The following is an 18520-nucleotide window of genomic DNA, read 5'->3' as shown; positions in this document are numbered from 1 at the left end:
TTTACGTTCCTGTTACTTATTTATTCTCTGTTTATTATGCTTGGTTTCATTCTTTGTTAGACTAAGACTATGGTATTATTTTATGGGGAAATTCTGTTAGGGTAACTGATGTTTTGTTGTTGCAAAAGAAAGCTATTAGGATAGTAACAAACTCAAAGAAAAAAACTCAATGTAAACCTCTTTTTACTGAAACTGGTGTTATGACTGTTATCTGTTTGTACATTTTTAGGTTATTGTTATTTATAAAATCAAATTAATCAAGTCTTGTTTTTTAATAAATACATCCATTCATATAACACTAGAAGTAGTAGAAATGTTCATATTGATCAAGCTAAGTTAGCTAAAACTTTAAGAAGCCATTCATGTGTGGTGTTAGACTTTTAAACCATTTGCCTTTAGATATAAGATGTTTGCCTTTTCCTAGTTTTAAAAAAGCCATTCACCTTTTGCTAGTCAACAATCCTTCCTACTGTATTAAGGAGTATTATGAAAGATGTTTGAATCTGTGATACTGTTAATTGTTTTTGTAGGTAGCTATGTTATTGTTATTCATATTTTAAAATCTGTGATATTTAATTTTATTATTTTAATAATTGTACTTGACAAGGTTGTATGCACTGTAAATTTTGTGTTCTTAGACCAATAAATCTCTTGACTCTTGATACAGAAACTTTACTAAACAAATTTTACAAAGAAAATTTCTCATTGAAAATAATTTAGAAAATATACACTCAAGAGGAGTTAAAGTCATGATGAGATCATCACATAACTAACTTTAGCAAGATTTGTAACTTTGATAATACTATTCGCTTGTACAATGTAGTATTATATTATATTGAATTAAGGATTTAAATGAGGTAATACTAAAATTGTAAAAAACCATATACATTTTATCAGAATATATACACAGAAGAATATACAAACTATTCAAGCAGCTTTTTCCTACTCTTAGGACTAGATAGCGTGATAAGTTGGACTCGGCGAGGTGTCTTCTTATTAGTGTTACCAGGAGTGATATTGACTCCAGACTTAGGAGAAGTTAATGCTTCCTCTTGCATAGTCTTTGTAGGTTCGCAGTTTTTTTTGGGAGATTCTTCCTCAATGGGGTTACTAACTGGTAGATCATGGCAGTCTTTGGCCTTTTCTTTTGTGCTACTTTCAGATTCAACTACCAGATTTTCTCCTTCTTTCACTTTGTTTGAATCGTAGGATTTTGATTCTAACGCTGGCTCAGTTATCGTTCCCTCATAAACTAAACTGAATTCATCAATGTCCATTGGAGTCTCCTTATCTTTGGAAGGGATTTTACTCTTACTATCATCTAGCTTGGTTTCAATTTTTCCTTTTGCTTCAAAACACATGTTTGCTTCTTCTGTAAGGTTCAATGGAACATCACTTTTCTGCAATGGTGTTTTCAGTGTGTTGTCCTGGGATTTTGTCAGCTCATTTTCTGGTGTTTGGTTGTCCTCTTTTGTGTATATTGTGCCAAGTTCATTCTCAGCAAATGTAATTATTGAACAGTATCCGTCAGATGATGAAACAACTAGCACTCTTCCATCACTTGACCTACAACAATAAGAAAGTATTTGAATTTTCATTTAAATAGTGGAATAGTAAATTACTAACGAGCAGCACAAGTATGGCCAATGAAACTAATTGGAAATTACATCGGTTTCTTGTGTTGTAATTATGATTATCAAAGTTTCTATTAAATGTTGAAATGTTACGTTTAACATGAAGAACAGTTTTGTAAATATAAAAGCTATAAACAGTCATGATACCCAACTCAATAAAATGTTTTTTACAGTGTGCATCAAAATCCAATTTAACCATTGATCTTTTATTTTTGAAGATGTAAATTTTTTGGTGGTTAAAATTTGATGTTGCTCCATATACGGAAAGTAAATAAAAGAAACGTCTTATAACACTTAAAACATATATTTACGCTTATACTGTTACTCACAAGACGGTAAATATACAAAAACGATGGTACCATCGTTTTTGTATATTTACCGTCTTGTGAGTAACAGTATAAGCGTAAATATATGTTTTAAGTGTTATAAGACGTTTCTTTTATTTACTTTCCGTAAATTTAATAACACGTACAATGCTGATCAAGAAGCTCCATATACTTCAAGAACATACCCAATATGGTTATGGACCATTGAAAAATACATTGATTGCAATGTTTTGATGTCACAAAAAGAGGACAAACTCTTCAGAGCAAAGAATTGAATAACACTTGTTATCAATTTAATAAGCTTTCATTTTGGTACGGGTAGTAATTTTGATAGGACACACAATTTTTTAGATTTCAGCAAACAACAAAAAATTGGTACCTTTGAGCTCCATCTCCTCCTTGGCTCAAAGGCTATGGGCGGGGACTGTTAATATGTCCACCTCCAAACTAGTCCAAAGTTACAAGGTCAAAAATTGTATTTCAAACATTTTCCTCTATCGGCCTACTCTTTTTTGAGCATTTTTTGTCTGGATCGAGTTGGCTGCTATTGAATTGCTTTTCGTAGGTGCGCAACCTTTTTTACTGACCCATCACTAATTATTACATTTCCTGCTGAAATCCAATAAATTGTTGACTGTTTGTTTATCATCAAATTGCTTAAGTTTTTCATATGGTACCTATAGTAATGTACAATATGGCAACGGCAACAGCATATGTACTGAGTTTAGTTAGGGGTAAATAAATTTCAAAGTGTAGTTAGATAATTAATTCACAATTTAATTATTTAAACTAATGTTACCTGACGAAACTCAAGAAATATACACTCATATAATTTACACCGTGTCCCAAAAAGAATGGATCAAATCCACAGCTTACGTGTTATTAAGGATCGTAGGAAAGTCAAGTATGGCTTATTTTAAAGCTGACATCTTTAAGTTTTTTTTTTAGTATGATTCAACAAAAATCAGCTGTCCATTGTTGTGAGCTCGCTTGAATTTTAAAAACATAAACAAACCACACAGTTGCATTATGAATGTGCAGTTAAAAGCACAGCGTCTTGAGGGGTTCATTGAGACTAAATCAGTGGTTAAGGTAAAACGAAGATTTCGCACTGTATACAATGTAAATTCACCACCCAGAAACAGTATGGAGCATCCATTATGGTACAAGCAGTTTAAGGATTCTGGAAACATCGGCCAGACAGATGAAACCTTCCCAGTTGGATTGGTCGCGGCGGTCCCATATGGTGGTCTCCTATATCTCCTAGATTACGCCTTGTGATTTTTTGTATGGGGATTTGTGGAAGATCAAGTGTATAACTTGCCGATCTCAAACTTAGATGAACTCAAAGCAAAGATAAGGGAAGCCTTTGGAAAAATATCCAATGAAATGCGACACAATGTGTGGTCTGAGCTTGAACACCGCCTTGACTTTCTCCGAGCGAACAACAGAATACATGTTGAGGTTAGGCGGTGAAATCATGTCAGGGAAACTTTAAAATGTTAAGAAATAAAATCTATATAAAGTTAACTTTTCATCTTTAAGTAGTGGGGAGGCAAATATAGTAAAATATGTAAAATAACAAAGTTGGCTCACCCCGAAAGGTAACCGGTGAACACTATGCTAGATGATATTATATAGTAGTAGAGATGATATTTTGACCGGTGTTCACTCTGTATGAGTGGGACTCTCTTTTCTGGACGCCATTTTCCAAAATGGCGGATGTCACTGTTTGATCTTTGTATAACTCGAGCAAAAATTATCCGATTTTGATGAAATTTGGTATAAACGTTTAAACATACATTTATTCAAATGAGTTCGCGAATCAGCATGATCGGACCATGGGAGTGGGGGTTTATGGGGGGTTTTATGGGGTAAAAATGGGATTTTCTTTTTTTTGCCCCCAAAGCACAGAATTATCCAATTTCTCTCTAAACCATTTTAAAGAACTTAAAAAAACAAATAATTTAGTATATTAAAGTTTTTATGTACCCTTATTGGTTACGGAGAAAATTCAAAAAAGTGTTAATTTAAAATTCCCATGTTATTCTTATGGAGGATATTGTCAACTCTTGTAGTTTGCTTGTTTATGGATATATTTTGATCAAACTTGGTAATCTTATTTATTTATACTAAGCTATTAATATTCTACTAACTTTCACACTTTATTAGCCTCCCTGTAGCAGCAAACCTAGGTACTCGTTAAACCTAATGCTATTTCAATTCAACTAATTTAAAAACAAATCAGGCAAATGGAAATTCGCTTAGTCTGCAGGTTTTCTATGATGGGGGTATTTATTCTTGACATTTCTTCCTAAACCTACTGGTTCAGGAGATTTAAAAAGCAGTTAGTTAAAGTTAGGATTTCCTCAATGATAAATACATTGATCCGTTTTAACTGTCACCCTAATGTATCCCGTTGGGCCGTCGCACTTTCAGGGTGTCTACTACATTCTGGATAAAAAATTCATGGACAATTCCCGTACATTTAAGGACACTTTGCCGTAACCTTTGTCGGTGTCATTAGGCCTACCAAATAATTTTCCTGATTTGTCAAACTGTATTAATCTTGTTATTCACTGTAGTTGTACCAGAGAGAAAAGTAAATAATAATAGATAAGAGTTAAAAATTACAAAATAGAAATTTATTGAAAGTAAACAAACATAGGCCTACCTATAGGCTACTTTAGGTAAAGCTTTTATAGCGTAACAGAGAAACGCAATCATCGTCTCCTGCGATAGCGACAAATATCTCCATCCGTCACGTAAACTTCATAACATAGCTTATCCGATCCAGGCGGATTAATTTGGCATGATTCGCCCTGGCACAACGTTAGGTTCTCGACTACTTTTGAAAAAAATCTTTAATGCATATTGTTACTCAATTCTTAGTACAAAATCAAGGTATGGTAAGCGGCTATTAATAAGCAATAAGCACAGAGTAAGATTATTGTATTTTCATTTGCAAAGTTAATATCGACACATAGCAATCATTAGTAGTTTATCTTAGGCTCAATTACATTTTCTTAATATATTTTACAGCTCTTTCAAGAATCAAAATACCCAGGCCTAAACCTAATTATTTATGAGGGCCTATATAAACTGAGTAACAAACAGGTTATAATAGCAGCAAAGTTACTATCATCATTCTAGTTCATAAGATTTTTATTGCTTAAAGCATACAAATCAATAAATAAATATATGGGAAACAAAAAACATTGAAACTTGAATAGCCAACAATATAAGACAAAGATACAGAAAATGCAATGACATAATTTGAAACCAAGCAGGCCTACATAGTGATAAAACATTAATGCAAACAACAATGCTTGTGGTTTTGTCAATTGAAAGATAAAATGTCCATAAAAAAGGGGTTAACTTACAAAATAAGACTGTAGATTATTTACATGTTTAATATGAAACCATAAACAGTTTTATGGCACTAGGCACTGGCCGCGGCAAATTGAATCTTCAAGCCGAAAGTACAAGTAAGAAGTGAAATTTAACAGCCATTATAAAGCTATTATTTTCACGATAAAATAGGTTTGGGATCTAATAATAATTACCCTAGTAATAAAAAAAGAAGTTGTAAAGGAATAAAAGTGATACAACTTTTATGAGCTAGCTGCTGAGTCAACAGTTCTTGGAAGTACTTGACTTGACACTTGATTGTCGTGATAAAATATTAATGGGTTTGAGATTGTTAATGGGATTTTTATTGCATAATTACTCTAGTAATAAATTATGAAAATGTAAACAAACATCTGATAAACCTTTTATGTGCTCCTAACCAACTAGCGATCAATAAAATTATGGCCCATTAAAAATTTAAGGACATTGTCTGGCATTTAAGGACAATTCCCGTACATTTCATGGCCAGTAAAAATTTAAGTACAATTCCCGGTTTTCCCGGATTTCCCGGTTGGTAGACACCCTGACTTTTCTATATATACAATTTATCTTCTATTTTAAAAATAATGGACCCCAATAAAATCAGACATTAAATTAACTTTTATTTAATTATTATCAGTTATTACAACAATATTTCTTTAAACATCAATAATGATATTTCTTCTCATTAAACATGAAAACACTATTAAAAGGTTCTTTGTGCAGGGTCTAACTCACCTTTTAGTATACATTTAAGAGAATATATATTCAAGAGTTATACTATTTCCTCCTCATTGTCCTGATTTGAATATATATTTTTACATTTCTCTAGAGAACATCCACACACTTTGAGACATGGTAGCTTGTTTATTGTACACACACACTTAGATCGAGAACAATCTGTAGTACATCCGCACTGAACGAGCTGTTTGTATGTCTCAAAGTGTGTGGATGTTCTCTAGAGAAATGTAAGAATATGTATTTCATAATGTCCATTATTTTTAAAATAGAAGATAAATTGTATATATAGAAAAGTGCGACGGCCCAACGGGATACATTAGGGTGACAGTTAAAACGGATCAATGTATTTATCATTGAGGAAATCCTAACTTTAACTAACTGCTTTTTAAATCTCCTGAACCAGTAGGTTTAGGAAGAAATGTCAAGAATAAATACCCCCATCATAGAAAACCTGCAGACTAAGCGAATTTCCATTTGCCTGATTTGTTTTTAAATTAGTTGAATTGAAATAGCATTAGGCTTAACGAGTACCTAGGTTTGCTGCTACAGGGAGGCTAATAAAGTGTGAAAGTTAGTAGAATATTAATAGCTTAGTATAAATAAATAAGTTTACCAAGTTTGATCAAAATATATCCATAAACAAGCAAACTACAAGAGTTGACAATATCCTCCATAAGAATAACATGGGAATTTTAAATTAACACTTTTTTGAATTTTCTCCGTAACCAATAAGGGTACATAAAAACTTTAATATACTAAATTATTTGTTTTTTTAAGTTCTTTAAAATGGTTTAGAGAGAAATTGGATAATTCTGTGCTTTGGGGGCAAAAAATAAGAAAATCCCATTTTTACCCCATAAAACCCCCCATAAACCCCCACTCCCATGGTCCGATCATGCTGATTCGCGAACTCATTTGAATAAATGTATGAACGTTTATACCAAATTTCATCAAAATCGGATCATTTTTGCTCGAGTTATACAAAGATCAAACAGTGACATCCGCCATTTTGGAAAATGGCGTCCAGAAAAGAGAGTCCCACTCATACAGAGTGAACACCGGTCAAAATATCATCTCTACTACTATATAATATCATCTAGCATAGTGTTCATCGGTTACCTTTCGGGGTGAGCCAACTTTGGAATTTTGGCCATTCGCCTCCCCACTAAAGAATAAAGTGTTCATGTCATTTTACTTTTGATCCATTCTTTTTGGGACACCCGGTACTTTCATCACAGCCACCTTTTGTAAATTGATTGAATAGTAGGAAATGTTCTGTATGTTATTAGAACAAATTAAATGTATTCATCAAAGTACAGTTTTAACCAACTTTATTCCGCACAAATTAAAAGCAAAGTGGAGAAGTAAACATTATAACCAGCTGATAATAGTTATAAAATAAATAATAAGCAATAAGTAGAGATAGATATTTAGGATGTAACAGGAAATTTCATAATTACCAAGAAAGATCAGTGAGGCGAGTGTAGTGAATGTTGGTGATTAATGCAAAAGGAGCTGCATGTTGTGTGTCATAGAGCATGACATTGGACTGTGTAGCAACAGCGATGACAATGCGATAAGGCAGCTGGAACAGTGGGGCAAAGTCCATCTGTCGTAAGGTGAAGAACACAGGACAACAAGACACTGCCACACTATACTGACTCAAGGAAGGCAGGAATGCTATTGGCCTGTAAAATAACAAACAGATGTTAAACATGTTACCAAAAACCATCACTGTGCAGAATTTAGGTGTACCACTTTGTGTTGTGAGTCTGCAGACACTAATAATAAATCTTGATTTGAATGTCCATAAACATTGCACACACAAAATATAGTCCTTTTGTATCCAAATAAGGAGGTTCACACATTGGGTTGGGTATCATGACTGTTTATAGCTTTTATATTTACAAAACGGTTCTTCATGTTAAATGTAACATTTCAACATTTAATAGAAACTTTGATAATCATAATTACAACACAAGAAACCGATGTAATTTCCAAATTAATAAGCATAAAAAAGAGATATCTAAACAAAAACCATCATACATTGGAATACAATTTTTAATCATATCAAAATCATGAATATCTCTCACGATTATGTGAACATTATCATTGTCTCCCGCAATCACGGAAAAATTCTGATTATCTCCTGCAGCCATCTAGACATCATCAACGGCTCCTCCGGTCACTCAAACATCATCGCCGTCTTACACGATCCTGGCAAATTCATGAACATCTCCTCGCAGCCGTCGTCCCGCATCGTCTCTCACGGTCACGGAAAGGTGACCCTTGTCTACTGTGATCGTGGCAAGATCGTGAGTATCTATCTTACTAATATTATAAATCTGAAAGTTTGTGAGTTTGTGTGTGTGTTTGTGTGTGTGTGTGTTGCTCAATCACGCATAAACTACTGGACGGATTGGGCTGAAATTTGGCATGATGATAGCTCACATTCCCGATTAACATTAAAGCATATTACTATCCCAAAAATCCTTTCGGGCTCCGCCCCAGTGGCTCTGTAGTTCCCCATGTTAACCTTATGGTTTTTCATATTTAAAAGGAATTAATGAATCTTAACAGCTGTTCCAATTTAACAAGTTGGTTCTGTTCTATGATGTTCAATAGCATAAAAGTTACAAGGATTACCAACAGGGTGCAGCACTATTATTTTTTTTTTTTATTTATGACAACAGCTAATTTCCAACCAAAAGGTGAGTGAGCGTAGCGAACGAACGTCAACCTGGAGGCGATTTAGCGTAGCGAACGAGCTAACCTGAAGGCAAGTGAGCGCAGCGAACGAGCTCCAACCTAAAGGTGAGTGAGCGTAGCGAACGAACTTCAACCAGGACGTGAATGAGCCATGCAAATACTTATGAAGTTAAACGGGGCAAAGCCTGCGGGTACAGCTAGTTCTATATATAATTCAGTTTTAAAAATCTTTGTACAACTAAATCTAGAATTCTACTGGACCGATTTTATTAATTAATGGGTCGTTGGAAAGCTTAAGTCGTGTAGATTTGCAAATAATTATGAAAGTTTGTTTTTGTTATGATTTATGGTTAAAATTTTTAAAAAAACATGTTTCCATAAGAAATACATTGAAAACGGTGTTTTGCACACTTTTTATTTGGGTGCTACTTTTGGCTGCCTTTTTTAGTACTTCCAAGAAGTACATGGTATCAATTTGTAGGAAATTTTATGCTCTTTCAGAATATTACCATCCACTTTGGTCGATTTCCTCACCATTTAAAAGTTATTTGCAAAAAAGCTAAGCAACCTCCGAATTTATAGTAATGAGAAAATATTGAGTTTGGGATATTTTTGTTAAACTTTGTACAACTAAATCTGGACTTCTACTGGACCGAATTTGTTAATTAATGGGTCATTGGAAAGCCTAACTCATGTAGATTTGCAAATAATTATAAAATTATGATTTTATTAAATATTTGTGGTGAAAAAGTAAAAATAACAAAAATACATTAAAAACTGCTTTTTTCAAGTTTCTGTTTTTAAGATTCTGTTTGTAGCCAGCTTTTGGCTGCCTTTATTAAGTATTTTCAAGAAATGCATAGTAGTTATCTGTAGTAAATTTTATTCTCTTTCAGAATATCACATCCACTTTCATCGATTTTTCCTTAAATTAAAAGTTATTGGCAATAAGCTAAGTGATCTCCAAATTTATAGTGGTGAGAAAATACTGAATTAGATATATTTTTGTTAAACTTTGTACAACTAAATCTAGACTTCTACCGGACCGATTTTGTTACTTAATGTGTCGTTGGAAAGTCTAATTTGTGTAGATTTGCAAATAATTATGAAAGTTTGATTTTATTAGATATTTAAGGTGAAAAAATAAAAATAAACAATAGTACATTTAAAACTCATTTTTTCCAAGTTTATATTTCCAAGTTTATATTTTTAGCCAACTTTAGGTTGCCTTTATTGAGTATTTTCAAAAAATACATAATAGTAATTTGTAGGAAATTTACTTTTCTTTCAGAATATCACCTTCCACTTTGGTCGATTTCCTCACCGTTTCAAAGTTATTTGCAAAAACGTTAAGCAACCTCCCAATTTATAGTGGTGAGAAAATTCTGAATTAAAGATGTTGTTGTTAAACTTTGTACAATTAAATCTACCGTTCTACTGAACCGATTTTATTAATTAATAGGTCATTGGAAAGCCTAATTTGTGTAGATTTGCAAATAATTATAAAAGTTTGATTTTTTTAAAGATTTACTAGGTGAAACCCGTCAAATTCGACAGTTACTGTTGAGGTTGCAAGCAAGATCGTTTGAATATAAATCGATGATAAATAACTCTATTTTTTGAACAATTTGTGTTGTTCGTGATTTAGCTGTGTGCTTTAGGTACGTCCGATCTTAATAATCAATAAATAAAATGGAAGCTGGTATTTCACTGAAGGTTCTTAGGTCAAAATAATTAGAATAACATAATTAGAATGAAGTACCATATTCAAGACATAATCAAATTTATATTTTCTGATTGAGCGATATAGTATCTTGAACTTATCTGTTTAAAACCATCAATATCTCAAGTGAAAGCCTTTGAAGTATTTTAAGACCAAGACATATAAAATAACTTAAATAAAAATAGAGTAACGTATCATTGATTGCAGATAAGTACTAAAACGATTGTAATTATTGTTGATTCATGGTTCAGCAGTGTGCTTTGGGAAGTCCGATCTTAATAATCAATAGCTCAAATGAAAGCTGGTATTTCACTAAAGGTTTTTTTTAGGGTAATGTAATTAGAACTGCTGGAATACATCTTTAATTGAAGTGAAGAAAAAAAAAAAATTAAATTCTTTTGTCGAGTAATATATTAGATAAATTAATGATGATGCTTGATGTGAAATATGTGCTTGCATAGCTTTATTTTAAAACCAAAATTATAAAAATCGGGCAGGTGGTAGAGCCAAACGAACTAAAAAAAAAACAAATTTAAAAGAAATGTTCAGGGAGGCAGTTCGTGTATAACTCGAAATATACGTCAAAATGAATGCCGATGCTTGATGGCAAATCTGTGGTACGTCCATAAGTTTTAGTTTAAGGCCAAAATTATGAAAATCGGTCGGGTAGAAGAGCTAACCTGACACGGAAAAGAAAAACCAATATTTTTTATAGATGGCAATAATTGGTTTACCAGTATGCATATTCTAATCATACGAAACATGTGTTAATAATTCAACAGCTCATTGTTATATTGTTATCTAATTGATTTTTCTTTGATTAATGTTGTTGTTAACAATTTGCATTTGTGTTTAAAGTGTGTTCCTTATGTTAAGTGTGTGATTCTAATGTTATGTGCTTAATCTGTATCATTAATATCAGTGAGTAAAGTGGTGTATGGATATCATAACCATTATTTTACTAGAGACCGTTGTATTTAACCACAACGGGCACTGTTGCTAGTTTGATTATATTTTACATGGTCCATAAAATTCTAGGGGTCTGCGGGTCCCCGATTTGCCCGAGAGACCGGGTCGGGTCAGAGATTTGTTCGGGCTAAGATCGGGTCGGGCCAAAAAAAATAATTATTAGGCCATTTTTAAAGTTATAATAAGTAATTTTCAAAGAAACACTCTTATATACATTATTACAGAGGAATTAAAATGTTAAAATTAGAATTAAATATTAAGTTTGCTCACGTTTAAGAACAAAGACACAACAGAGAAATTATTGCCTTACTGTCACTAGCCAGAGCCAGTCGTCTACTGACAAAACAAAAGCCAAGCCGTGACGCAACAGTGCAAAGAAAACTAAGTCAAAAGAAAGACTATTTATCCAGAGGTACCAGTTTAATTATTTATTGTTTATTCCATACCTAGTTTAAATTATATTTTAGTATTTTATTTACATAATAAATTATAAACAAAAGAAATATCTGATATAGTGTACAGATATGTATCTTGTTCTTTTATTTTCCTATTGTCCTTTTTGTCATTCAGTAACAAAACAAAACAACACTTCTGATCGTCTGGTTCGGCATTGTTTGGTCACCATTTAATTTTTTTTTAAAGTATCAAGTATCAACAAGTCTACAAAGAGGTTAGGCCTAAATATTTTATAATTTTATGAAAGTTTTCATCAGTAAAATTATTTTTTTCTTAAGTTAGATTGAGCTTCAAAAAATATATTTCTAAGATCCAATACAATATTTACAAGACACAAACTACCATGAATTAATTTCTTTGGAAATTATCTGTAACAGTTTTATATTTTTGAATAAAGAAAATATATCTTTTTGTCTCTACTTCCTTGTTTTGTTACTTGTATTTTGTCAGCAATTGGAACAACCGGGTGGTGTAATATGGGCGGGGGAGGGGAGGGGGAGGGTCTGTAACCTTGAGTGTCCCCGGGCCCGGCTGTGAGAGTGATTCATGGTTTTTTGTTTACATTCTACTACCCTTCCTTCCGAGAAAAAGACCCTACAGTTTCAAAAACATTGACTTACAGTATAAAAACATTGAGTTGTGTTGCTAATTAGGGCACTATAATGTCTCTGCTGTCTGCTTATGTTGCCAAATTAGCATTTAACTTTCTTTTCTCTTGATTTAATATAATTTTCTATATATTAAGAGTTCCTTTTCGGGTACCTAATAATTGTGATATTGTTTGACTTGAGTTTATGGATTTTTAATTCTTTTAATTTATTAGCTAAAATCAGTTGTTTCAGGATTTTAATCTCTTGCAATACCTATAACTGTGCCTATAACTGTGTATGACATGATATGCAATTTTTACAGTCTTTACTATAACTATACCATAAACAATGTATGTGTGTTATTTATTGTTTTAGAGTTTTATAGTAAATTAGTTTACACAATATCTTTTCTTCAATGAGTTCTCCACTTGTCATGTTGCTTAGTAGGCCCTATAAAAAATAATTCCTATGTAAAGCTGTAGGCCTACTAATGCCAATAATAGATAATTCTTTATTTATGATGATGTAACTAATAATGCTATTGTAAGTGTGAGATTTTTGTACTTAGGAGGTTAGGAGGCAGGGAATGAATGATTCATATTGCATGGTGGAAACATAGAATTTTTATTTTCTTCTTGCTTGCAGTCTTGAAGCCAGTCCACAGGCCCTAAACTTGTGATAAGGTTAATTGATTTGATCCATTTATATTAAGTTCCATTACAAACTTGTTGTAATATAGCTGTTTAGATATTTCAACAGTTATGAAAATGGGAAAGAATAGCTTGATAAAAAAAATTATTTTCTTCTTTCTTGCAGTTGAGGCAACTCCTAAGCTGTAAATAAGTTATGAACATGAAATAATATACATAAATACAATCTTTTTCCATATGTTATTTTCAAGTAATATTATAAACACAGATAGGAGTTAAAAAAAGAAAAAAAATCCGGTAATTAATAATTTTTGGCCCGACCCGATTTTGGCCCGAAACCCGAGGACCAAAATTATCGGCCCGACCCGACCCGAACCAAAAAAGTCTGACCCGCAGACCCCTATAAAATTCCCAAATGTGACATCAGAATAAAGACTAAATTCCAACTTTTCAAGACCATTTTGAAATTAAGTACTTATTCCCGATTTTCCCAACTACTAGATACCCTGGTTTGAGTATGACAACAAGCACATATTTTGCGTGAAAATAGTTTAAGTCTACTCTACACAACGTTATCAATGAGAACACTTACTTTTGGAGACAATTCCTATGGAACAAAATGGTGCAGTGTGTAGACTTCTTGTCAAGCTCTTCTACAAGTCCTGAGGGAACTATCAACAGTTGGCCATCAGGAGTGAATGTAAGTCTGCGGAAGAAGGACTTGAGGGTGTCATCATGGAAGTAGTGTGCAGGCTTGGACTCAGGCTCTGGGGAGGTGCCTGGTAGATGACCCTTGTATATCTTGGACTGCACTTTGCGAGTCACAGCATTGTAGACTCGACAGACCCTGGACAGGAAATAGTCAAGCTTGTAGATTGAACAACTGAAACTACATACCTTTAAAACCCTTGTTTTAAGACTTTGTATGAGTTTCATTTGCTTGAAAGAAACTAAAGAGAATAACAGACATTTACACTTGTATAGCAGCAAGTTTCCCATGTAGGGAATAAGCTATTTATTATAAAGGTGTGCGGGTATCTGAACATTTGGGTCCGATTCGGCCCAAATTTGATATACGACACTGTCCATTAAATATCCGACTTTTCAGATAGACTACCGTATTATGACGTTTTAGGCTGAAAACATAGACTTTAGTCTTCATAAGTAGGAGTGTGCGAAGCAGCCAAAAACTTTTGATTTGAAGCAACGATTCGATTCAACTCGATTTGAAGCAATCCGGCATTTTTCTATTCACACTTGTCAATGGAATGTATTAACAACAATTAAAATTTACATGTTTGTGCAATGCAAATTTTTGTTGATGTGGTAAGAACCTGTGTTGCTGGAAATGTCAGTGAGCTGCTTTACTTGCCTTTTCATAATTTTTACTTCCAGAATCATATTGGTAGGTGTTAATGATAAATAGTATGATTGATTAGATTTTACAAAATAAAAGGGATGAAAAACATTTGATGGTTTATCAACATGGTTGAGAACAAAAACTGATAAAAAGTAAACAAGTAAGTAAATAGATCATAACAATTAATAAAACATATGATTTTATCCTCAAATGGCAGGCAGTTGAGAGTATACATAGAGTACTTCTAACAGTAGGCTTTAGCATGTTACCTATTTCATAATACTAGGTGAAACCCGTCGAAATTGACAGTTGCTTTAAAGGCTTACGACAATAACTGCGACAAAAAGAGTGAAATAATAAAAAAATGTGAGCAATTAGCATTGTTTAATGAGTAATAAATAAGTGTAGAAACAATAATGACTTTTGCGTTAGTTACATAATATGGTTGGTTGATCATTCAATGAATAACATATTTTTATACCGTCCATCAAAGGAGTTATAGTTCCTATGTCAACTGGTTTATCTTCATTTTGATGAATATAATATAAAGAATGCTTTTGGAAGAATCTTTAAATAGTATTAAAATCATACAAGTGGATCTTATTTGTGTTATGCAGATAAAATCTGAGTTTTTTTTTTAATATCTGTTTCTTGAGAAGGCACGTTATTACTTCAAAGGGAGGCCCACACTAAAGCTTTGTAGGCCTAAGTTTTATTTTTCATTTGTCAAGTTGGTCATCATACCATACTTCTTTGCCAATGAATAACCCTCTAAATTTTTAAATAATATTTTTTTTATCATAATTTTGATTCCATGACATGCGGATTCAGTTGTCCCAGCCTTACCAATTACATTAAGTGTTCAATATAATATATTTTCCGAATGTTAGGTGTAGTGGAATATACTTGTAGTGAAGCTGGCTTTTTCGTATGGTCATGCGGCTTCATTGGTAACAAATAATACAAATGACAAAGCGATGATGCATTTCCAAACAGCAAATACTGTAAATTGTTACATAAATAGTGACGTTTACATTGTAATGGTCAAATTTTATTAGGGGGGTTCGTTTTAATTATTTAAAGGCCTCGAAGGCTTGGGCGCGCTTGACAACAATGCCCAACATGTCCGCTGCAAGTCAAGTCGCCTAGTTTGTGCCTTGGCCGCCGCGACTTCGGGGCGCTGACGTAGACGTGGTGGGGAGAAGCCGAGACCAGCGGACAGTGGTCAGTTCTTGAGGCAGTCTATGGCGAGCGCTTGTTCGCCGAACACCCTCCTAAGATCGTGCAGCGGACCTGCCACCATAGGTCGTGGATGTCGACTCGCAATGTGCGAGACAAAATACATAAAAGCGACAAAATAATAGATCGAGAGAAGTATCCAGGGTGTCTAGTTTATTTCCATTATAAAATTCAAGACTAATTCCAGACTTTTCAAGACTAATTCCAGATTTTTCAAGACTAGTTTTTTCAACAATTAGTGGTTGTTGATACCAAACTGTATCAATTCTCAATTCTTGATACCGATACCAATTTTTATAGCAAATTATTTATACCTAATTTTCTGAATAATACTACACCAACCCCTGTCTTTGTCATAAAGTAGTATTATAACAATGTGGTGTTTTCAAGTAAAGAAATAATGCAGCAATAAAAAGTTCTAACTAGCAAATTTTTTTTTTTTTTATCATGAAATCTTCCACGTACCGTACGTTTAGACATCATCACTGCAGCGGTTACAGAAACGTGATCGTCGTCGTCCGCGATCTCAGCAAAATCATGAACATTTCCCGCGGCCTTGTAGACATCAATGACATCATCGTCATCTCCCGCGGTCACGGAAACGTCATCGTCGTCGTCCGCGATCGCGGCAAAATCATGAACATTTCCCGCGGCTGTTTAGACATCACCGTCATCTCCCGCGGTCACGGAAACGTTATCGTCGTCGTCCGCAATCACGGCAAAATCATGAACCTTTCCCGCGGCCGTGTAGGCATCATCGTCGTCTCCCGCGGTCACGGAAACGTTATCGTAATCTCCCGCTCTCACAGAAACGTCATCGTCGTCTCTCGTGGTTTCGGAAACGTCATCGTCGTCGTCCACTATCGCGGCAAAATCGTGATCGTTTTCCGAGGCCCTGTAGACATCATCATCGGCTTTTGCGGTTACGTAAACGCAAGACGACGATCGCGGCAAAATCATGAAAATTCCCGACTTTGAAATCAAATTTAAGACTAAATCCCGACTTTTCAAGACCATTTTGAAATTCAATACTAATTCCCGACTTTCCCGATTTTCCCGACTACTAGACACCCTGAGTATCGTCAGACGTAAGTACAGCGGTCTATCATTACGTTAATAATAATCTTATTTTCCCGTTTTACTTTGGCGAGTAAAAGTTATTATTATTTACGATCATCTTAGTTGTAAGAGATTAGCGTATTGTATTTCTCAGGCCGGCACTGCGAGTGCGGTGCCGCAGTAGCCTACACTTTTTAGTTTATTTATAGAACGTGGTTTTATTTTATTTTATCTAAAAGTATTTTTATTTGGTTATATTTCGAAGCCAAGAAGTTCATTGGCATATTAGCGCTGACTCATTTCATTTTGTTATTTTGTTATTGCGTGTGACGACATTTTATTTCACTACGAGAGTTTTATTTTTAGTTTTTATTTGAGAAGCGATACCTTTTGTTAGACCTAGAAGCTGGTCACGTATTTTAGTTCTCATAGAAGCATCGTATTTAGTGCCGATATATTCCTGGTCAGTGCGTCGTTGTGCTGACATACAACCATAGTATCATGTGCGTGTAGGATGACGAAGAAAACGTCTACGAAGATTGAGAGGCGGTTAGCAAGCGACGGAGACTCAGCTAGAACCCTGGACTACTCCCGAGCTGTCCGAGCAAATCGGAGGTAAGTTTACGATAGGTGCCCTACCCGACATAAACACCTCACAACATGCATTGTTTTTAAACAACGTATCTTAGAAAGGATGAGGATATCTAGTTCAAAAGGCACACAACCTTTCTGTCATGACAGTAACTGCTTAAATGGTAATAACTCTTTGAGAAATTTGTTGTTGTTGTTGTCTATGCTTTTTAGAGATGTTACTTCAATGTAAGTTATCGGCAAAAATGGTCAAAAAGGCACCAACCCGTACAATAGATATCAGATAATTCAATAAGAATTAATTTTAAGAATTACTGTAATATTAAGATTTTCCAATGACTTCGTAATTGAACGTTATATTGCAAAACATGACATGATGCAGAGTAAAATAAATTTTAAAATCAGAAAATTACATTGCAAATACTTCTTCTTGACAAACTCAATAACACCCTATAATATGTGTTTAAAATACAATCATTTAAATACTAACAGCTGTTTCATTAAAAGTAGTGAAAAATTATCCATATGACGATAATGTTTACAAACAAATCTAGGAAGGGAACTTTAAAGGCTTCTGGGGCAGAGCCCTAAGGGAATTTCCTTTGTTTTCTTTTGATGGCTCATCTACAGACCGAGACCTTTCTTTGGACACCTCTTCCAAGTTTCTACACCCAGCCGTTCTCTCAAATTAGTGGAGACAAAGTTTCCAATTAAATATTTAGATCCCCCCATGTTAATCTTATGGGAGAAAACCCAACTTTGATGGAAGATCCAGCCCAAACTAATACAAAAAATGAAAAACACTTTTCAAAACTACAGACCAGGGCCATTTTTTTGACACTTCAATTATCAAAATTGGTCCAAAAAATGAGGTAGGAATTCTGTTTACAAAAATCGGCTTAGCGTATTATATATATAGATAAATTGATTTTACAAATAAAGATATGTTTTGGTGTAAACAAATAAAAAAATTTGTGAGATTTACTCTGGAACTTTCAATTGGTTTACATTGATAAAATGATAGGATAGAATCAGACCTAAAAAAATACCAAATTTATCAGTCTAAAACATCAATAGTTAAGT

General features: G+C 33.7%; 1 protein-coding gene across 1 annotated transcript in view; it reads right to left on the bottom strand.

Moving 5' to 3' along the window:
• Window positions 1-869: 869 nt before the first annotated feature.
• The window catches only part of LOC128983290 (chromatin assembly factor 1 subunit B), a 45637-nt gene continuing 27986 nt past the window's right edge, over window positions 870-18520 (bottom strand). Inside the window, exons 6-8 of the mRNA XM_054402534.1 lie at window positions 13781-14035; window positions 7552-7779; window positions 870-1566 (exon numbers count right to left, since the gene is read on the bottom strand). Coding sequence (XP_054258509.1) covers window positions 924-1566; window positions 7552-7779; window positions 13781-14035 — 1126 coding nt within the window. The 3' untranslated portion in view covers window positions 870-923. The remainder of the gene's footprint in view (window positions 1567-7551; window positions 7780-13780; window positions 14036-18520) is intronic.

The sequence above is a fragment of the Macrosteles quadrilineatus genome, unplaced genomic scaffold (assembly GCF_028750875.1).
Source record: "Macrosteles quadrilineatus isolate MER2022 unplaced genomic scaffold, UCM_ALF_1.0 Scaffold_1__1_contigs__length_201487025, whole genome shotgun sequence".
Classification (NCBI taxonomy): Eukaryota; Metazoa; Arthropoda; class Insecta; order Hemiptera; family Cicadellidae; genus Macrosteles; species Macrosteles quadrilineatus.
Note: the sequence above shows the minus strand (reverse complement) of the source record. Positions and strands in the feature narration are given on the sequence as shown.